This window comes from Lepidochelys olivacea (assembly GCF_965140295.1).
Source record: "Lepidochelys olivacea isolate rLepOli2 genome assembly, chromosome: 6".
Lineage (NCBI taxonomy): Eukaryota > Metazoa > Chordata > Testudines > Cheloniidae > Lepidochelys > Lepidochelys olivacea.
In genome coordinates this window covers 12,192,266-12,215,156 of record NC_140416.1, presented here as the reverse complement: position 1 = coordinate 12,215,156, position 22,891 = coordinate 12,192,266, and the positions used below count along the sequence as shown (strand labels likewise).

Sequence of the window (22,891 nt, the reverse complement as noted above, 5' to 3'; positions counted from 1 at the left end):
GTCAGTGGCTACCTAAAGCCGGGCAGAATTTCAATGTCTGGGAGTATTGACTTGGAGATCAGGGCCAGAAGGGCACAGCCTAGCTAAATATTGTTCCTGAACTTTGGTTTGTTAGTTTGTTGCATTCATTCATTAATATCTATCTATATTTGTGAGGTTCAGGACATGAGAAAGAGAATTTGTTGCTCTTTGGAGAAGAAAATGTGTCATGAAAATACAAAAAACAAAGGAGCAGGTTCATTTAAAAAAATATTCTGCTATCCTACTTCTTTGTTCCTCTGTATTTTGTAATGGATCACAAAGCAAAATGTCGTGAAGGTCAAAGAGCATGGGAGCTCGCGACTGGGTTTGTTCAAATTATTTGTGGCTGGATCTGGAGGGCATGTGGTCTAACAACATTTTGCCAACTGAAATATTGTAAAACTGGCAATTAACAAGTTGTTTGCAGTGTTGTTGTAGTGGTGTTGGTCCCAGGATATGAGAGAGACAAGGTGGGTGAGGTAATACCTTTTATTGGGCCAACTTCTGTTGGCAGAAGAGACAAGCATTTGAGCTACACAGAGATCTTCTAAGAAGTTGGTCTAATACCCCACCCATCTTCTCTCTGTGTCAGTTAATGAGTTGTCTAAAGCTTCATTATAAGACAGTTGATGCATACTAAAGGCGTAATCCTTCACCATTCAAAATGAATGGGAGTTTTTTCCATTGACTTGAATGGGAGTAGGATCAAGTCCCATTAGAGTTTGTCAGATAGTGTTATTACTGATAACATTAACAATTAATTTATATTGCAGTAGTGCCTAAGAGTCCCAGTTATAGACCAGGACCTCATTGTGCTATGTACTGTACAAACAGACAGTTCCTGCCTTAAGGTGCTTACAATGTCCGTTGAATAAATTAACGGAAACGTTTTACCAATATTTTCAAATAGATTATACTAAAGCTCTAGATACTAAAGATACTTTTAAAATGAGACAAAATGAACATTTCTCTCAAAATATTTTGTTATATTATATTAGGGTTGAAAGAGACCGGAGGAGGTCTTTCAAATTTTCAAGGATTATTTTTTCTGTAATAGGAGCATCTCTTTCAGATGACCCAGATATGAAGCAAGATGTTTTGAATCCATCGAACATTGTCCAAACTACCAAGAATGACTCTTTCTTACCAATTTTTATACCCCTTTAATGCCACATCTCCAGTAATCTTAAGAGTAAATGTATGAGCGCAGATTTATCATATGGATTTTTTCTTGAAGCTATTTTTAAATACAACACATAGTCCTGACTGAAATTTTTTTGAACAAAAAGACTTTCATGGAAAATATTACCTTGTGAAAATGAAATTTGTCCCAAAAAACTTCACCTTTTTGAAACTTTTCATTTTTTGCAGAATGTTTTGATTTTTTTTCATTTTTTTTTATTAAAAGGGTTACCAAAAACATGATGGAAATGGTTATCAAAACTTTTATTTCATACAAATCATTATTGTAAATTTAATTTTTTATTTACAAAATTTCTGAAACACTGATAACCATTTTAAAAATGTTTTGGATAAATGTTTTGATTTAAAAATTCACAAATAATTGAAGGAAGGAAGGAAGGAAAAGGGGTCTGTTTTGAACCCAGTGAAAGGGGAACAATTTTGATATTTTTTGTGATTTTTTTTTTCATGTTTGAAACAGATCTAACATGATTTAATATTTTGAAATAAATTGAGTTTTATATGAAAGTATACATTTGTAATTAAATGTTGGAGGCATACTCAGTTTAGGGTATTATAAAAGTTAAACTTTTTTTTTAATGAGTATTTTAATGTATTGATTTCAGATGCAGAATAGAACAGAAAACATACAGTATTTTACTGAATTTTAATCCAGAGTTGCTTCCTGCTGAGATGGAACATAATTTTCTTCGGCTAGCTTAATATCTTCTTAATAAGATGTTAGCGTAATATCTTCTGGGATTTTTCTCACTCCATTCACTTGTATGTTTTTTCAGGATCCCTTTGAGGCATTTCACATTGATAAGGGGCTGGTGAGAAAGTACATGAGCTCACTGCAGATCGGGGAGCTGGCCCTGGATCAACCAAGCTTTGAGCCCACCAAAAATGTGAGTTTGTACAAAAGGCCAGAAACACAACTGGATCTGGAATTGGGAGGATGCTCTAGAAAAATGCAAATCCACATTTCCATTCATGTGCAGTCTGTCAGAACCCCCAATAGACTTCACATTGCATATAGAAACCAGAGTGTCTGGTGGAGGAAGGCTGAAGAAACATTGGCTGAGAGCTTCCCCTGGTGTCATAGTGACTCACACTGGGAATGGCCGGTCCAGTCTCTCACAGACTTCTGCCCAATACGCAATTCCCACAGTGAATCCCACATAGCAGCGACAGTGGGGAAGAATGCGTCAGCCACAGGATCTCCCCAGTGGTACAAAGACTGGCAATGGGCTTGACAGAGCCTGTCAGCTGTTCCGTAGTGTTGCAGTGTCTCCTTTCAGAGGGTATAGAACCGGTTGGTAAAATGTTTCCTTCATTGCCATGTTGGCTTCTCTGCAGAGCAGAAGCAGGGTAAACCTGCCGGCTCCTTAAGCTGTTGTTTTGCCAACCCAGAGTGAAGAGTGCTGTAACTTTGGGTCTCTCCACAGAAATTGCTTGTAGAGGATTTCCGGGAGCTGCACACCACCGTCGAGAGGATGGGACTCCTCAACCCCAACCACCTCTTCTTCTTCCTGCTTCTCCTGCACATTCTGATGCTGGATGTTGCTGGATGGTTTGTTCTTTGGTATTTTGGGACATCTTTAGTGCCTTTCCTCATCTCTACAGTGCTGCTGACCATTTCTCAGGTAAAGTCCTCAACCCACAGAATGTAGTTTGGGACCAGCTTACCCTTCCTTACACTCGGGGCCAGTTACATATTCCTATTACATGGCCATCCCCCTTATCTTTCCTGTGACTAGTCACCTGACTAGCAGGATGCTCTTTCTTCACCTCAGGTTGTATCAATACCAAAGATAAAAGGTTCAGGTAGAGGTACTCAGAGGACTGCAAATGCTGTTGGAATCCTGATTTGGGGGAGTTCACAGTTACTGGAGTTCTTGTCTTGGTCTTGTTCTTGTCAGAGGCACCTTAGAAAATGTCATAGGAGTGATGGATGTGGGGAGCTCACAATTTCTCAAGTCCTCAGCCTTATCCAGCTGGTGGAAGTACAGTAGGCAATGATGCAGAAATGCAGTTTCTAAGGGGCTCACAGCAGCTCTAGTCACAGCTTCTCCCAGGAGTCTGTGTAAAGAAGTTAGCCTAAGGCAGAGATGCTGCATGTAGTGAACTCAACCCTGTGGAATATTTCTTTTGTTTTATTCTGACTGAGTGAATGAAGTCAGAACTATCAGTACATCTCCTTCCCATAGTCTGCTAGACAACCTCACTCCACACAATCTTCTTATAACAAAAAGGTTGTTTCTGGTCTTTGATCTTTTGAGTCTGAACTTCGAGACACATTCTGTGTATGAACCAAGCTTTTTCTTGAGTCCCAAATGGGAGCATGAGGTGCCCTGGAGCTGAGGACACAGAAGCACTGAAAGACACAGTTGCCTGGTTGGTCCTTTGGCATTACTAATGCTCAGAGGAGATGGCAGGAGGCCAGAGGAGGGTTCTTCTTAAAGGAAGGGTACTCTTCTACAGAGTTCAAACTACTTCTGTAGAGTTAGCTCCAGTCTTAGTTCACAACCCTCCCTTCACCCACTACTCTCGTCCCACCAAAGTAGCTGGTAGTGTGAAAAAAATGCTTTACTGGTACCAGGAACACGTTTTTACCAATCTGGGGTTGAATGCTCTGATAGTGAAAATGGAGCAAGTGCCTTTGAGTTCACTGAATGGAGTCTCAACAGATTTCAGGCAGGGGACACTGCACACAGAGGGGTACCTTAGGACAGAGTATATTGACAATACAAAAGGTTTCCTTCATTATCAGCAGAGGGCATTCTCATCGGGTTGGCTTGCACTGACTGTACAGGGAGAGAACATCACTCGAGAGAACGGACATCTCCCTGGTACTAGGAAGAGAAGGTCTCACTGAGTTGGGGAGCACTGATCTCCCAGTTTTCAAGGAATTGGTAGGACTGAGCATACCACCACCCTGGCCCTGATGCAGCCGTGTACTAAAACCTGGCCCTGTTTGTTGAATGAATCCTATTCTTTTTCAGTCTCAGGCTGGTTTTCTGCAGCACGATTTGGGGCACCTTTCAGTTTTCAGCAGTACCAAATGGAACCACTTGGTTCATGAGTTTGTGATGAGCCATCTGAAGGTAAGTGCCTGATACTGGGGGTGTTCACCCTGCTTTGCAAAACTGATCAACCATTGGGGGTGGTTCCCTTTCAGTTTAGATGGCATTACACTGACATTCTGCACTGTACATGTAATTAGAAGAATGTGGTGCAACACTGGGAAGATGGTTAATATGTGACAGATGAGGTGATTTAATTTTTGGTAGTGTTGTAGTCTGATTCCTGTGGTCTCCTCCTTTCCTGTAGGGGCTTTCAGCACAGTGGTGGTCTCTCCATCATTCCCAGCACCATGCCAAGCCCAACTGCTTCCAAAAGGACCCTGATATTGCAATGCATCCCTCCTTGTTTGCTTTGGGAAAGATTCTCTCTGTGGAGGTGAGTGTGGGGGTGAGTTAGGAATTATTTAGACCACTGAAAAGATATGATGCTAAAAGCATCTGAAATCAGGAGGGTGTATGTTTGGGAACAAGCTAATCACTGGATCTTGCAAGGGGCAAGGATGGGATACAGATCTGCTGCCTGAAATCTCTTTGGGTTCTATCAGAAACAGAAAAAGGAAGAGAGAAACAGAGAATAGAAGATGAAAGGAAAACAGGGCAAAAGGCAACTAGCAAATGAGGGAGAGCTTTTGTTGTGGCCTACATTTGCCTATATCAGATAGGTGTACCACACACCAGGATGGGCTGATTCTCACCTCTGTCTCCTTAAGACGCCAGATTAATTTCCCTTTCCTACTTCCTCTCTGTGACATGCCCAGGATACAATCTAGACTGATGAACAGCTGTGTCACCTCAGCCCTCTTACCTAGGGTGCCCTTCAGACTGTTTTGCTGCAGTAGTTACCACTCCTGATCTGCTCTCACACAGCCTTCAGAATGTAAGTCACGTTGAGCTATAGAGTGTGAGTGCTGCAGCCAGCCACTCTTGAACCACACTGCAGGGTGACATTAGAGTGGCTTTAGAGTGGGACCCACACTGCAGGGTGACATTAGCACCCTCCCAATCCCAGGCTTTTTCCAGAAATGTACGTCTTGTACTGCCCAGCTTTCTCCTGGACAATACAAGCTCATAGAAAGTCTATCATTTTATTAATAGAAAATGATGTGCACAAATCCTGAAATGCAGTTTCCCAAACACTTCAGTCCAAACACACTGGTTTAGATAAAACAAGTTTCTTAAATACAAAGAGATTTTAAGTGAACACAAGTAACAAGGCATAAAAGTCAGAGTTGGTTACAAGTAAAATAAAGGTAAAATGCAACTAATGCCTAATTTAACAAATGAGTAAATCCAAAGCAAAGTCTCTCTCCCCACATGCTTCAGCAGTTCTACTGGCTGAACTTTCCATTAGGATCGCTCCCATAGTCCAATGCTGCTTCCTTTGTTCTTCAGATGTCGTGAATGCCATGGGCAGAGCAAGGGGAAAGATCATTTGGGGCATCCTGCTTTTCTTTTTGTAGTCCTCTCCCTCCTTTGAGAAGCTTCTCCACCTGGGAGCAGGGTATCAGGCACTCTCCCTGGACAGGAACTTTGTTGTTTCTTTGCTAATTAATTTTGCTAACTTTGTTGACCCTTGCACATGTTCCCTTCCTGCCAATGAACAGCTACCTAGCAAGCAATGACCCACCCACTACTTTGAGATACTCAAATAACTGACTGCTAAAAATGCCCTCATCTATATATATGACTGGTCAGAATGTGTATCCAGTCCTGTCATACACTGATTTGTTCATAGTAATCCATACATTTGTGAACTTCACGCTTGATTATTGCAATTCATCATATCTATGAATGAACCACAGACCCCGCAAAAAGCTCCAGTTGGTTCAGGATGCACAAGCTGCCTACTCATCAGCCAAGGCCTCTGAGAGCACATTGTCTCTGTGCTCCTCTCTCTGCATTGGCTCTCCAGGCAATACAGAATGATTTGCAGAGTTTTGGTCCCAATATTCAAAACTGTCCAGGGATTAGCCCAGTTACCTGAGAATCTTTTCTTTCTGAGACTGACTACTCACTGCTATGTTCCTGTGGTACCATGGAACCGTCAACTTGAAGGATGAGATTATTGACCATTGGAGACAGAACTCTCACCCGTGGAACATGTGAGAATGAGAAATCCACTATCTTCAGGACAAAGAGCAACACTCAGTTATATGGCTTAGCCTCCCCACAATAAAAAAGTCCATAAAAATATGGGCTTAGTATAAAAATCAAGACAGATAGTATTCAAGCGGTGATGCCTCCTGGTGCTTCACCACTGTGACAAAAGCAGCTCTGTGGATCACCTGGTTGTGTTCCATGCGCCACAATCTAACACCCACTGTATTAGAGCTTTGCACAATGCTACTTAGTGGTACCTCTCCCCCTTATAGACCAATCTAACAGTTCCAACTGTGACTGGGTCAGGCCAGTTGGCTATAGGAGAGTGATAGAAAGCAGATATATTAGCCCCAGGTTAAGCAGGTCCCTTTTCCCTGGGTAAGGTAACAGGGGCAGTTCCAGAACAATCAGGAACTTGCTGGAACCAATTAAGGCAGACAGGCTAATCAGGGCACCTGGTTTAAAAAGGACCTCACTTCAGTCAGTGTGGGGCACTCAAGGAGCTGAGAGTGAGAGGGCATGCTGCTGCTGGAGGACTGAGGAGTACAAACGCTATCTGGCATCAGGAGGAAGGTCCTGTGGTGAGGATACTGAAGATGTTGGGAGGAGGCCATGGGGAAGTAGCCCAGGGAGTTGTAGCTATCACACAGGTGTTACGTGAAACACTGTGGACAGCTGTGATCCACAGGGCCCTGGGCTGGAATCCAGAGTAGAGGGTGGGCGTGGGTTCCCCCCATCCCCCCCCCCCAACTTCCTATTGGATACAGGAGAAGTTGACCTGGACTGTGGGTCCCACCAGAGGGGAAGGTCCCTGGCCTGTTCCCCTATCCACTAGGTGGACCAGCAGAGACTGCAGGGATTGTTCTCCTTCCTTTTCCCCATACTGGCCAGTGATGAGGTTAACTGAGTGAACGGCAGGTTTGACCCACTGGCAAAAGTGGCTAAACTGAGGGCTGCCGTGAATCTCTGAGGCGAGCAAATCTGCCAATAAGCGCAGGACCCACGAAGGCAGAGGAAGAACTTTGACACACAACCTAACTTCATTAACTGCTGGAGTGACATCACTTAACTGTGACAGAGCTAAGCTCTATTTCCTATAACAAATGTGTGTATGTGTATATCACTGACCTTTCTAGAGGCAAAGGGTACATCTACGTGCTTCCCAGCATGGGCTGACAGATGTGCGTTAACTCTGCTTGAACTAGTGCATGAAAAATAGCAGTGTAGTCAGGGTAGCATAGGCAGCAGGAATACAAACCCACCTGACCCCCCTGAGTACTCAGGCAGCTAGCCCAAGCCACTGCCCAACCTGCGCACAGCAACATTGCTATTTTTAGCTTGCTGCTTGAGCAGAGCTAGTGCATGTCTGTCTTACTGCACTGAGAAGCTCGCTCCCAGCCGCAGCATAGAGGTATCCATATTAACCCAAATGAATATCAAGAGTCTATCCTTAGCAGCAGGAGGAGAGATCTGCCAATACCCACTATTGCCATTAATCATGATGAGGCATCTGAGACCTGCACATGGAGGGTCCCCTTCACATTTGATTCTCACCCACTTCACATGGAAGAGTGGGGAAATCAGCCACCTCTGCAGCTACATGCCCCTCCACATGGGTCCTGAGATCAGTAGGTGAGGTCAGGTATGGCATTGTGCTAGCAACTTTGCAGGGAAAGTGGTGGACAGATACTGCATTAACCTATTCATAGACCCCCTCTGTGCAGAAATTGGTGGCCTTTCTTCTAGAAAACTTGGGTGGAGTTGGAGCAGGGGCAGCAGAGCTAGTGTGGAGGCGCAGGGCCTTAGCACAAATGGTGATGGTGTGACAGATTTTTGTTCGCAATCTGCCTGAGGTGTCAGGTGATTAGGCTGAGGCCACAGGATTCTTAGGGGAGGAGATGATGGAGCACACCAAGTAACTGAGTTTTAAAGTGTTATTGATAAAATAATAAAATAACAGCAGAGAGTGCTGGTGGGGGGGATGTTCCCCATGTCACTCAGAGGAAGGAAGAAAGCATTCGTGCCCCAAGCTCTAACCCACTTTCATACTCACACCCGCACTACCCGAGGCTGGCCAAGCCTGGGTGTAACATAAGAAGAAGAGGGGGAAGGGTGGACAGGAGTTCTTGTTCCGTGCACAGGTCATTTAGGGTCCTCTGTTGATTTCCAATTTGCTTTAGCTCTCAGGAGGGTTTTAAGTCCTGGGGTCTTTTGGGGGCATTCTGTTCAGGGACCTTTGTCTCCCGTGCTCTCTGTACCAGTCCAAACTGGCCTTCTGAGACTTTCTTGGTTTCCTCAAAACACATTGGCTTCAGGGTCGCGAGACAGTTATGTTACCATTTGCTGAGCTTCACATTCTTATTAGTTTTGCACCCCCCTTTCAGGTCTGTTTGGTTCAGTTCTCCTTTCCCACAGGCTTTTGGTTGTTTAGCAGCAGGGAGCTTGTTTGTGTGTGCGTTGGCCTTGAGCGGCAGTTTCGCCCCTTATCTTCGAGCCTAGCTGAATTGTCAAGTTAATCCATTCTTTTCTCTTTTCCTCTCTCTTCAGCCTTTTGCAATCTGCAAAGGAACTCACACCTTTAACCTTTCTCAGAATACTTTTCAATGCCTTTAACCATGTTAGCAACGTACAATTCTGATTTGCTTCCCCAGGGGACACCCTGAGGATGGGGGCCATTGGGTTGTGACAATGGCTGCCAGCAGATCTCCAATATCCACAATTTATGAACCTCCAGTTTCTTCTGGAGGGATGGTGAACCCTGCATCATAAAGGAAGAATTTGGAGAAAACTCCTCAACTGGAATCTTGTGAAGTATTCCTCCCAATTGGCGCCCTCCTTCAGGTTTTTCTATAAGGCCATCTGGTCTTATATCTTCTTCTAGAATATGCTCCTTAGAAGACAATTTTGGGTGTAAAGTTTCTGGACCAGTATGTCACTGACATTAAGTATGCAAGAGTGGGAAAAAAAATTACAAGATGCTACATGTATGTATTTGAGATTGTAGGGAACATGTTTATTATATTGCATTGTTTGTGAAATAACAGGTTTCAGAGTAACAGCCATGTTAGTCTGTATTCACAAAAAGAAAAGGAGTACTTGTGGCACCTTAGAGACTAACCAATTTATTTGAGCTTAAGCTTTCGTGAGCTTCATCCGATGAAGTGAGCTGTAGCTCACGAAAGCTTATGCTCAAATAAATTGGTTAGTCTCTAAGGTGCCACAAGTACTCCTTTTCTGTGTGTGAAATAGTATGTAATGAGGCCTCTTCTGATCTTCCTTATGCTGTTGTAATTCAATGGATTTAGATCTCTGAGCAGGTGTATCTCGAGGAGGAGGAGGCAATGAAATTTGAGTGGGTGTTTCTCTTGCTCAGCTGACCTGCCATGATCCCTTCTTTTTTACAGCTCGGCAAGAAGAAGAAGAAGTTTCTGCCTTACAATCATCAGCACAATTATTTCATCATCAGTGAGTACACCTGCTTTGCCCAATAGGTCCTTGTCTAACGATCACCACCAACTCCTACATTAAATAATCCCAGGGGTTGAGAGGACTTCTCTCCCACGACAGCCTTATAGGAGATTACAGTGCTTGGGGTACACAATCTATGGCTGAAATTGTCACCTCATGTGCTAAAGCAACTGACACACAGCAATGGCAAAAAGGTGAAAGCAAAGAGAGGAGAGATGAGGGTAATTGAGAAGAAGTAGATAAAATGAGAGGGACAGATTAAAGGAAACTAAGGAGTAGTCATGGAGGAGAGGAGATGGGGGAGAGGGGGAGGGGGGGGAGGGAGAATCCATCTATTCCCTACCATCACTATGCTATCTAAGCACCTTATAGATACAAATGTTATTACTCAGAAGAGTCTTTGTCTCTGTCCAGAGGTGGAGAGGTGCTGCTGAGGTGATTGACAATTCCATTATTACAGACAAATATAGCTCTAATGCAAGGTGGAGATTATGGAGAGTGAGATGGGCTGTCAGGGAGATAGGAACAATACAATGGCGGGCTTTAAAGATCAGGATCAAAACCTTGAACTTCATTCAGTATTTGACAGGGAGCTGGCATACAGTGTAGTGCCAGAGTCATGCACTGTCCATGGTCTGTGTTAAAATGCAGCAACCCACACACATATCGAGCCAGCTGGAACACTTTACAGGATATTGCGCTCATTCTGATATATTGCATTACAGAAGTCAAGCCTGGAGGTCATGAAAATGTGGATCATCATGACCAAGTCCAAATCTGACCAAAAGGAGTGCACTCTCCAGGCTACCAGTGGATAGAAGAGTGCAATTTCACTGCTGTAGCTATTTGGGTATTCAGAAGCACTGATGAGTTCAGAAAGATGGTGTGTAGCATCAGGTTCACCTGTTGACTCTCAGGTGCAGGGAGATGGTACGATTTGCATTCAGTTGGAAGCAGGCACAAGTTGAGAGTTGTCTACAGATTGCTGGCCTCTGAATGTATAAAACGGAGGGAGAAAGGAAGGGGAGTGAGGAGAAGAGTAAGGAAGGAAGATGAGGAGCGAAATCTCTTGGAAGCATAGTTTGGTGATGAGCACTGCACAGAGCTCTCCTTTCATTCTGGTTTCCAGGGTGTTCATTAACTAGGTGAGGCTGTTAATGTCTCTACTCTTCTTGTTTTCTTCTCCAGCTATGCCCCTGCTTGTGGTTCCAGTGTTCCAGTTTTACTCCTTGTACTTCATATTCCAGCGCAAACTATGGAGGGTAAGTGCACTCAGCATTTCCCACAAACCTTTGCAAACAGGCAGCTGCTCTTCTAACTGAGGAGGTTTTAGGACCAGGCCCTTGTTTGTCTAGAATGGTGGAGGGGAATTACAGCATATGGATCCAAGGCATTTTCTGGGGCTGGATTCATGTTGCTCTGAGGTGGTGAAAGGGAACTAGAATGCAGGGGCAGCCAGTGAGGCTTAGAGGATTGATTTCTTGAGCTGGATTCCTGCTACTCCACGGAAGTTGAGGGAAGCTATAGTGCAGGAACAGTGAGTGGGCCTTTCTGGGTGAGGTTTCTCAGGCTGGGCACTCTCTCTGGTGTGAGGTAATGGGGGAAATCCACAATACATAGACCATTCGTGCAGGTTACAAGGAAACTTCCCAAGCTGTATCCTCACTGATATGGGAGAATTGAGGAGAGCTGCAAAGGATAGACACAGAGTGAGCCTTACATGGGGGGATTTGGGGCTTCTATTCCTCCCATTGCGGGATGGTGGTGAGGTACTGTTCTGCTGTAAACTGCTGTCCTGATGAAGGTTTCTCTCCTTCTGTCTCACAGGAACTAGCTTGGACTCTGACCTACTTCATCCGATTCTTTCTTTTCTTCGAGCCCTTACTGGGAGTGACAGGTGTCCTGGGTTTCCTCCTGCTGCTCAAGTAATCCTCATTCTAGCCATGACTCCCTCTGCCTACTGGTACTCACACCTGACTGACCCCTCTTCTCTGCCCTCATAGTGCATTCCTTCCCATCTGTGATTGCCTCTGGCCACTCTGCTTTTCTCCCTTTCCCTATCATTGCTTTCTCTCTTATAAGCGTACAAATTATGTTTTCCATACATTGCCCTCACTTTTGTGGGGGCCTTTTACTGACAACTCACTGGTTGGAACATAAGAGAGAAGTTATACTTGGTAGCCACTCATTCTGGTGGGTCTGAGGGGGCCTTTTACTAACCAGAAAGTGCTTTACCAGGCAGACATTGGTTTGAGATTGCAGGCATGTTACTGGCCATTGCGAGTTTGCATGGGCATTTTACTGAGCAGTCAGTGCTTTGGATGAGGTGGCCAGTTACTTATCTGTTGCCGGTTTGGACTGGGGTCTTATCTGGCAACATTTGGCTTGGGTCGCAGTTCTTGGGTTGGCTTGATGTGAGTCTCTATCTGCTGTGACTGTATGAGGCAATGACTGCTTTGTCTGTATCTGCACAGCGTCCTAGAGAGTATCTTGTTTACCTGGATATCACAATTGAACCACATCCCTATGCACATTGATTATGATAACAATATGGACTGGTTCTCTACACAGGTAAGAGACCAATCTTTTACCAGGGTCTGTGGGTGTGAATCCCAGGTCAGGGACACAGGGAGCATACATGAAATTTTGCAGTCGGGATAAAGGTCAACAAGGAGCCCATGGATGATGAGATATTGGGAGAGGAGACTTGTGATCATCTGTGTGGGAAGGTGTGGGAATGAAGCCTGGACTGACTGGGGGTTAGATGAGACTGCATTGATGTAAAAACCAGAATGAGAACATATAGACATGGAAGCAAAGAGATTGGCAGGTAGAAGCTGCCTGATCCAGAGTACTCACATACAGTTCTCCCTGCATAAGAGGCTCTGATAGTTTTCTCCCTTCTGCTTCCTTGATCCTGTGGCCATTTTTCCCCAATAGAAGATATGAGATAAGGAGTGGGAGGACAGGTCTATGCCGGTCCAACTGTCGAGGTCATGTCACTCCTACTGAGTGAGGACCTGATTAATGCAGTAACTATTCCATATCCTAGCATGCCATTCTCACCTAGGCCTGGTCTCCCTGTTCTAATGAACAAGGAACTGTAATCTCCACACCACCCCCAGGCAACCCTGCTCAAGTTAGAGGAAAGTGGAGGTCAGGGGTTGGTACCAATTAATCCACTTCCATAGATCTATGCTCATTTCTCTCTTTTTCTCCCCTAGCTCCTGGCGACATGCAACGTGGATCAGTCCCTGTTCAACGACTGGTTAACTGGGCACCTGAACTTCCAAATCGAGCATCAGTGAGTATAGGCACCTCAGGAGGAGAGGAAATTCCCAGGGGGCACGAGTGGCAATGGGTCTCCGCAGGAGGGGGAAGGAACTCCCAGGGGCACCACTAGGTAATGCATCCAGCAAAAAGGGCAGGAATTCTCAATGGAGCACCAGTGAGTACTGGCCCCTGCGGGAGGGATGGGATTTCTGCAGAGCACTGAAGAGTTTAGATCCTATTGAAACAGCCTCATTATCTCTCCACAGTCTTTTCCCTAGGATGCCACGACACAACTACTGGAAGGTGGCCCCCCTGGTGAAGTCACTATGTGCCAAACATGACATCGAGTACCAGAGCAAGCCTCTGCTCACTGGCTTTGCAGACATTTTGCGGTAAGTATGAACAGAAAGAGTTGGTGCAATAATTGCTGGCAAGATGGGGTCAGGTGTTGAGACAGAGGGATGCAGGATATAGGTGGGTTGGGACTGGATGACTCAAGATTGTGAATGACTCACAGTAAAGATGGTCCAGTGGTTAGGGCACTAGCCTAAGACTTGGGAGACCCAGATTCAATTTTTATTTTGCCAGACTTCCTCAGTGACTTTGGGCAAGTCACTTTGCCTTTCTGTGCCTCAGTTCCCCATCTGTAAAATAGGCTAATAGGGCTCTCAGGGGTATATTGAGAACAAATACATTAAAGATTGTGAGTCGATCACACCATCAGCAGACAGGGTTCATAGAATCACAGACTATCAGGGTTGGAAGGGACCTCAGGACGTCATCTAGTCCAACCCCCTGCTCAAAGCAGGACCAATCCCCAACTAAATCATCCCAGCCAGGGCTTTGTCAAGCCTGACCTTAAAAACCTTGAAGGAAGGAGATTCCACCACCTACCTAGGTAACGCATTCTAGTGCTTCACCACCCTCCTAATGAAAAGTTTTTCCTAATATCCAACCTAAACCTCCCCCACTGCAACTTGAGACCATTACTCCTATTCTTCTTTTCCACAGACTAAACAATCCCAGTTCCCTCAGCCTCTCCTCATAAATCATGTGTTCAAGTCCCCTAATCATTTTTGTTGTCCTCTGCTGGACACTTTCTAATTTTTCTACATCCTTCTTATAGTGTGGGGCCCAAAACTGGACACAGTACTCCAGATGAGGCCTCCTCAATGTTGAATAGAGGGGAACGATCACGTCCCTCGATCTGCTGGCAATGCCCCTACTTATACAGCCCAAAATGCCATTGGCCTTCTTGGCAACAAGGGCACACTGTTGACTCATATCCAGCTTCTCGTCCACTGTAACCCCTAGGTCCTTTTCTGCAGAACTGCTGCCTCACCATTCGGTCCCTAGGCTGTAGCAGTGCATGGGATTCTTCCGTCAGTTGCAGCAATCCTAGTGTGTGGAGGACACCATTTTGGTCTGCACATTGTGACTGTGCATGCATAATACATACAGGATCATGCAATGCAGAAAATGCAATTTGGTAGAACAAAATGGCACTCCCCATATGGCGTGACCTCACAAGTACCATTTATGCAAGGTCGTACTGTGCAGAGGACACCCATTTTGCTTTTCAAAATAGTATCCTCCATGTTGTCTGGGGTCCTGGAAGGAAATAATTAATTAAAATGGGGTCACGACGGCAAAAAGTTTGGGAACCGCTGCCTTAGAATGGGATACTAAGTCTTTCACTTCTAGATCATAGCTTCCAGTCTAGGCCTAGGTCCGTATGATACAACTAGGTGGCTGTGCAAATAGCAGCAAATGATATTATGCAAGTCCCCTTGTGTGTTCACATTGCATAAATCTACAGAATGTCCATTGTTTTACCCTCCTCCAGCTCTTTCCACCTGTCTTTGAATTTTTCTTCTCTGTGTTTGTCCATTTCTTCTGTGTTTCTCCATAAGGGGAGTTCAGTGGGTTTCCTGGTTCCATACTGCTACCCTTAAAAGAACATCAAGAGACAGTGAGGACAAACACCTCCTGTTAGAAGCATTCTATATAAAAGCTCTGTGTGTGTGTACTGCATGTGAATAATTATGCGGGGGAGCTGGTAGTAATCCCTCTTCTTACATTGCCCAGCATGTTCCATTATAAAGCAGTGGTTCTCAAACTTATTTTATCGTGCCCCGCTTCTTTGTGTCTGTAGTCGTTTACGCTCTGCCTTCCCTCCCCCATGGCTCCCACCACACAAGTACATATACTGCTAACCAGCTCTGAAGCCAGAGCAGAGAGTGGCAGCTGCTGGCCGGGTGCCCAGCTCTGAAGGCAGCAGCACAGAAGTAAGGGTAGCATGGTATGGCCAGCCAGCCAGCAGCTGTCTCTCTCCTAAAGCTTCTCACCCCCCCACCCCAGTGGCCCATTTACACTTACTGAGGCCTCACATGGGCCAGAAGCTCCCCCAACTCCCCCCTACAGGAAGGAAGGCAGAGGCTGGGCTCTCTCCAAGCACTATCCTTCACCCAGCACAGGGTAACAGTGGCCAGTCCCTCCTGTGTGGGAACACATGGGTCAAGAGCTACTCCAGCTTTGCAGAAGAAGGGGAGAGGGACAGGGTTGTCCCCCTATTCCCTCTTCTGGGAAAACTACGTTCTCCTGCTGCCAGTTAATGTTGTTAGTTCGGTAACTTGAGTAATAATATCCTGTGATGCCCTGTGAAGGTTTAGGGCTCAAACACTCTTGATCATTCATGATGGGTTTTGGAGGAGGGATGTAGGTTATTAGAGTTGCACATAATGGAATTTGTTTTTTACCTTTCTTTTTAAGAAAAACCTAGGAAATTACACACACACACACAACCTCATGAAAAGATTAGTTAGTTTGCAAAGTCAAGAACCTGAAAGTTAGGAAATACCAAATTTGCAGTTGAATGTACAACCATAGTTCTGTAATCTTTTCCATATGCATTATGATGATGTCTTTAATTGCATGATCACATACAGTCCCCCCTGCCCCAGACCCTTGCCTCATTCAATGCCTAAAATGGACAAACAAAGGGGCAGAATTAAGGGGTCCTGCCACATAATTTTGGTTTCATGATTAGTACACAAGGACTTGGTCTTAGGCAAACCATTTAGATGTACAATAATGTGCTACTATTGAGTAAGTTTGTACTCGATTTATCACTGGTCTTTTAAATTTACTTTGGTTTGGTTTGTATATGGGCTCTCTATTAGCATTCACCTAATCCCTTGGAGGAAGTGTGTGATTTCTCTGGATCTTGATATCAGCCCCTATCACTGTTGGGCTGCACTTTGGTCGGTGTGGGTATTCAAAACAGCTCAACAGAGTTCTTTCTCCCAGTGGAAAAAGCTGAGATTCAGGCTTCTTTTGCCTGTATTGATTTCAACTTTATTTTACATGTTTGGGTTTGTTTCTAAGCAGTAGTGAAAATTTATTTCTTCTTCCTGCCCCATCTCTCTCTCACTGGAGAGTGTCAGAGCTCTGATGCTTTGTTTCCTCTGGGCACTTTGGTATATGTGCTTCCCTCATCAGTACTTCTCAGTCAGCAGTGGCAAAATGGCCTAGAAAGCTCTGTAGAAACCTCAGAAAGAGCTTCATATTGTGAGGAAGCATTCTCAGGTAGTCCAGTGGCTGAATGCTGTCACGCATGCTCTGAGCCCATCACCTCTTGTCCTTCCAGAGTTCAACAGGGGAGATGGGGCTTCACACTAGATTATTGCGTTCTGTCTCACCCCTGTATTTTTTTTCTTGATTTTATGTTCAGTCTCCTTTGCTGACTAATTGGGCTCTAACTCTCTCCCCTCTGCAGCTCTCTGAAGGATTCGGGGGAACTCTGGCTTGATGCCTATCTGCATGGATAAGCAGCAGCAACTCCCATGGGATTGATTGCCATGAAGATGTAGTACACAGCAGAGGAGGGAAAGCAGATTCAGGGAGATGAGTGGGCCTAGCTGCTGCAGTGGGAGGGCTGGTGGACTTAGTTCCAGTGTGAGTGTGGGGTTTTATAGTACACTTTTTCTCCTATTCTACCTCTATAAGGTGTGGTATGGGTATATGGGGACCACTAGGGGTTAACCTTACAAGGGGAAAGGTGGCTTTAGCAATGGGAACCGCAGCCCTTCTCTGCTGACATTTTCCTTGCAGTGAATGTGGCAGTGAATCCTATCCAGCTTCTTCCTAGTGTGACAGAGTCAAAGTGAAAATGGGGACAGTGTAAAACTTTCTGGGGTGAGGGAGAATGTGGAGAAATAAGGAGCAAAACCAGTGCTGAGAAAAAGAAGGAAGAGCCTTTAAAGACTACAGTATACATTTAAAATCTATAAACTAAGTATGTAACCACAAAGTGGATGCGAGACCGAATAGCGTGGACATGAGATTAGAGGGGCCAAAACTCAGGGTGGGGATGGATGCAAGACCATAGAGGTGAAAACACCAAGCAGGATTAGCCATGAAACCAGAGGCAGTATACAAGAGCATAGACATGAGACTAGAGCTGATATGGCATGTTCAGTGGACCACATATATGTGTGTGTAAAACAAGTAGAGAACTTCGATCTCAGGTTAGTTGTCCATTTGCAATTTCCAGTGAAAAGAGTATAAGCAGTTTCTCCCCTGCCTGAGGCAAATTCAGTTGAATAAAAGGGTTAATTGAGCAAATACTGATATTACATGTGTGATAAGGATATACATTAGTCCAGGGGAATCCCCAGTCCATTAGTTAGGCTGTTAAGCTAAACCTCTAGAGGTATTTTAGGAGAAAGAGTCTTGTAAGACTCAGAGGAAGATATATGGTAGAGTGATTTCATTTTTGTTGTATCATAAGGTGTAAAAGATGTCACAGACACATCAATACTGTGGCTTTTAGTGCTTACCTATATGGTGCTACCTGAAGCTTTAAGGGACTCCCAAAGTTGCAGCTGAGTGGTGCTGTCTCCCTGGCTTCTCTTAGAAAGTAAAAAAAGGGTTGCTAATTTGAACATGGGTGTTTGGCCAATGAATAGAGCTGAATCATTTCTGTCTGTAATGGACTGTATAACAGATCCAAGTTCCCCCAGACTTAACAGCTGTCAGTAGAAATGGAACTTGCATCATTCTACTCCACAATCACAAGCCCCTAGCATTTAGAGAATCTTTATTAAATGTAGCAGTATTAAGGCTTATGATACATACCTGACTTTCCATCAAGTTGAGCCAATGATGCACATATGCTGCCTACAGTGTATTACACCTAGTTGTTTCTTGTGTTACGTGCTTCTGAAGGGGTCCTCATAAATACAGTTCTTCGAGTGCTGTCCCTATTGGTGCTCCAACAGGTGTCGGTGCGCCCCAGCACCACTGATTGGAGATTTTTAGTAGCAGTGCCTGGTCAGGGCACATGTGCGCAGTAGCCATCTTGTGTCCCAACCCACTCAGTTCCTTCTCAACTGTCCTCGGCTGCAGAGAGAGCTCCAACAGCAGTGTCAGAAATTTACCTAGAAAATATTTAGAAATAGTTATTGCTAAGTTTAATTCCCAGCAGTTAGTTCATAGTTAATCTTAGGTTTCCAGTTAACCACTTAGACTTTCCTGCGTGGTTTTTTTTTGGTTTGGTTTTTTTTTACACTCTGAAAGCTCTCCTCTCAGTTTCTATCTCCTTGTACTATGACAAAATTGGACAATGAAAATGCCAGGCTCCCCTGGTTTTAAACACTGCACTTAATGTAAGGACGCTATGCCTATCTCCGAGGACTGCAGTACAAGCATCCCTTGATGTCATGGTCGTGGCCGCTCACACGACGGCTACAGCTATAGTCGTGAGACTGGCATCCTGGTTACAATCTTCCGGAATCCCCAAGTACCTCCAGATTAAAGACCTTCCCTTTGACAGAGAAAAATTATTTTCCACAAAGACTGTCGAAGTCCTACACTCAGTGAAGGACTCTCGAACAATGCTCCGAACCGTGGGCATAGACATACCCCCAATAGACCCAGGAGATACCAACCTTATAACCGAAAGAGGGACACATTGGTTCACAGGCAACGGAGACCTTTCGAGAATTCACGCCAAAGACATCGTCCCCAGAGATGCTGACCACCTCAGTCCCAGTCAACTGCATCATACGCACCACCGGCCAAGATGCAATTTTGAAGATTTGATCCAGGGTCTGATCGACCTCCCACGGCAGTCAGCACATATTACACAACCTATCCAGAGGTTTGGCCTCTGACTACGGCCATTTTATCGAGCGTGGGCATCCGTCACCACAGATCACTGGGTACTAGAGAGAGTACGATCTGATTACACCATCTCTTTCGTCTCCATCCCACCTACTCATCCCTCTTCAGGGACCCTTCTCACGAGCATCTTTTTCAGCAAGAGGTAATCCATCTTGTACAGCTAGGTGCTGTGGAACACATTCCAGGACACAGTGGGAAGGGGCTCTGCTCCCATTACTACTTGACCCAAAAGAAAAATGGAGGATGGAGACCCGTTCTTGATCTCAGGAAACACAACAAAGGTATCTGTACCCACAGATTCAAAATGGTCACCCTGTACACTGTCATCCCTACGCTGGACAAGGGGGACTGGTTCTCAGCTCTGGATCTACAAAATGCGTATTTTCACATTACCATCCATCTACTCTAACTCCAGTACAACAATTGACTTCATAGGAGCGCACCTGGACTCAGTGGAGGCCAAAGCATCATTGCCAATGCTTCGATTCACAGCAATGACCTCCCTCATATCAGTGGTCTCAGACAGCCTGTGGGTATCTACATGCACCTGCCTACAACTCTTGGGATGTATGGCGGCCACCACTTTCATTGTAACACACACCAGACTACACATGTGCTGCCTCCAAGGACAGCTGAGCTTGGTATACATCCCACAGAAGCACATTCTAAACAAAAGACTCACACCGACCCCAGAGGTCACTACGATGGTGGACAAACCCAATAAACCTTTGCTCAGGCATCCCGTTTCAATAAGACCCACCACCCCTACAAATCACAACAGCTGCTTCACTGATCTGATGAGGAGCTCACCTGAACCAACATACAATCCAAGGTAAATGGTCCCCTACAGAAACACACTTACACATCAATCTGCTTGAATCACACATGGTCCGCAACACCTGCCTACATTTTCTCCCTATTATACATGGAAAAACGACAAGCGTCCTGATGGACAACATTGCATGTATGTTATATATAAACTGACATGGTGGAGCACGATTCCACTCCTTATGCACCAAGGCCTTAAAACTATGGAACTAGTTCATAAAAAAAACCACCACTATTACCGCAGCATACTTCCCAGGTCACCTGAACATAATGGTGGACACATTAAACAGACTGTTTGTTTCCCCAAGAACACAAATGGGAAATGAACAACGAAATATTACAACACATTTCATGTGTGGGATCCCCACACATAGATCTGTTCCCGACATTAGTAAACACAAAGTGCCCAAAGTTTTGCTCACAAGCAGGACTGGGAGCATGAGTCCTAGGAGATGCCTTTCTCATCAAATGGAATGCTCCCCTCCTATATGCATACCCACTGATACCTCTGATCTCCAGGGTAATACACAAAATATGAACCAAGAGGGCCAAAATAATCCTCCTAGTATCGACATGACCTAGACAGACTTGGTTCCCTTACCTGTCACGCATAGTGATCTGCACACCATTCACTCTCCCTCGTCTACAGAATCTTGTCTCTCAGAATGACACTCAAGTCCTCCATCCGGACCCAGAGAGACTTCAGCTGAAGGCATGGCTCCAATGCAATGAACTAACCTGCTCAGAACAAGTAAAACAAGTGTTAATAAACCGCAGGAAACATAGCACACATACTACTTACCTCCAAAAATGGAAAAGATTCTTCTTATGGTGCCAGACCAAACAAATATCTGCAAGACAGGCACCGCTTCCACTAATACTGGAATACTTATTATCCCTAAAGAACTCAGGACTTGCTATGAGATTGCCATCACAGCTTTCCATCAAGAGGTAGACGGGACCTCAATATTTTCTCATTTCTAAACTATTTGTAACAGACATACAGAACATGTACCCAGACATCTAAGAACTCACACCAGCATGGGACTTAAACCTTGTGCTCCAAAGGCTAACCAGAGCCCCATTCAAACCTTTAGCCACATACCTATTACTTCATTTATCTATGAAAGTGGCATTTCTGGTTGCTATTACATCAGCATGGACAGTCAGCAAGATAGAGGTTCTCATGTCTCACTCCCCATACGCCATATTCTTCAAGGATAAAGTAATACTTAGAACACACCCTAAATTTTGCCAAAATTTCCGTATTCATTCCACCTAAACCAACCAATCCATGTATGTGCGTTTCATCCAGACCCACACACTAACACGTATGAGGCAACCCTGCACATGTTGGATGCGCGCTGTGTCTTAGCTTTTCACCTGGACAGAACAAAACCCTTCTGAAAATCACCCCGCCCTTTGTGTCAACAACAGAATGGTCTAAGGGCTCTACCATATCCATGCAAAGATTACCTAAATGGATATCTAGCTGTATCCACATGTGCTATTCACTATACAACCCTGAAGCCCTGCCAGGCATCAGAACCCAGTCAACAAGAGCTTTATTTACCTCCATAGCATTCCTACACAACATTTCCATTCTAGACGTATGCAGGGCGGCCACCTGGGCCTCCAAACACACATTCACAAACCACTATGTGTTAATCTCGGTTCAAGCTCAGACACAAGACGAGGCCTCATGGTACTAGCCTCAGCGATGAACCTCAATCCGAAGTCCCTTCCATCCTTGTGAGGGCACTGCTCTACATTCACCTGAAGTGGAGCACCCATAGGGACAGCACTTGAAGAAGAGACAATTACTTACCCTGTGCAGTAACTGAGGTTCTTTGAGATGTGTGTCCTTGTGGGTGCTCCATTACCCACCCTCCTCCCCTCTACTTTGGAGTTTGCTTTAAGGACTCTACAGTAGAGAAGGAACTGAGGGGGTCAGGATGCACAAGCACTAGATGACGTGCCAGTGGCACTACGAGACGGCTGTTGTGCATTCACACCCTGACCAGGCACGGCTACCAAAAATCTCCAATCTGGGTCCTGGGACACAATGCCTGAAGCGAAGCACCCACAGGGACACACATCTCAAAGAACTTCAGTTACTGCACAGAGTGAATAACCTTCTCTTCAGGCAGAAAATGAGAATTCTTACCCCCTCTCCCACACACACTTTTAATATTGTATTGCAGTATACAAGGAAATATACCACCACCACCACCACCAAAGACATATGATGGATCTAAATTGACGTGTTTGTGGAGGACAAGCATACAATATATTGCATAAAATTGTAATTCGTAGTGTATGTAACTTGTAGTAGCAATAAATAACCATTCTTTGCTGTGTGTTAGTTTGATACTGTTTTGAATCTATAATGATTGCAGGGTAATTATATACTGAAAACAACTGAACTAGTTAAGGATGCCATGACGTGGGGAAAATGGGCTTGTAGCTTTTTATTTCAGAATTTATAATGGAAAAAAAATAGCTTATAATATTTTGCTATCACCTATCCCTACTTTAAAGGGCTACCCTAGTCTGTTAAGCTACAACATCAAACAAGCGTTAATATTTCTGGCCTACTACAATCAGGCTTTTATATTGCACCCCTATTAACTCTAGCAGAAACTGAAATCTAGCAGAAGAGCAGATCTACTCAATTTCATGCACCTCGTATGAACCTTGCACTGATACATGCAAGCCACCAGAGCCGGTACTAGTCCATTGGGAAC

General features: G+C 44.7%; 1 protein-coding gene across 1 annotated transcript in view; it reads left to right on the top strand.

Moving 5' to 3' along the window:
• LOC311521626 (acyl-CoA (8-3)-desaturase-like) overlaps positions 1 to 22,504 on the top strand; it is a 30,861-nt gene extending 8,357 nt beyond the window's left edge. Inside the window, exons 2-12 of the mRNA XM_084630010.1 lie at positions 2,001 to 2,111; positions 2,652 to 2,849; positions 4,209 to 4,310; positions 4,537 to 4,665; positions 9,794 to 9,854; positions 11,046 to 11,119; positions 11,685 to 11,782; positions 12,332 to 12,428; positions 13,082 to 13,161; positions 13,397 to 13,522; positions 16,909 to 22,504. Of these exons, the coding sequence (XP_084486136.1) occupies positions 2,001 to 2,111; positions 2,652 to 2,849; positions 4,209 to 4,310; positions 4,537 to 4,665; positions 9,794 to 9,854; positions 11,046 to 11,119; positions 11,685 to 11,782; positions 12,332 to 12,428; positions 13,082 to 13,161; positions 13,397 to 13,522; positions 16,909 to 16,960 (1,128 nt within the window). The 3' untranslated portion in view covers positions 16,961 to 22,504. The remainder of the gene's footprint in view (positions 1 to 2,000; positions 2,112 to 2,651; positions 2,850 to 4,208; positions 4,311 to 4,536; positions 4,666 to 9,793; positions 9,855 to 11,045; positions 11,120 to 11,684; positions 11,783 to 12,331; positions 12,429 to 13,081; positions 13,162 to 13,396; positions 13,523 to 16,908) is intronic.
• The last annotated feature ends 387 nt before the right edge of the window (positions 22,505 to 22,891 follow it).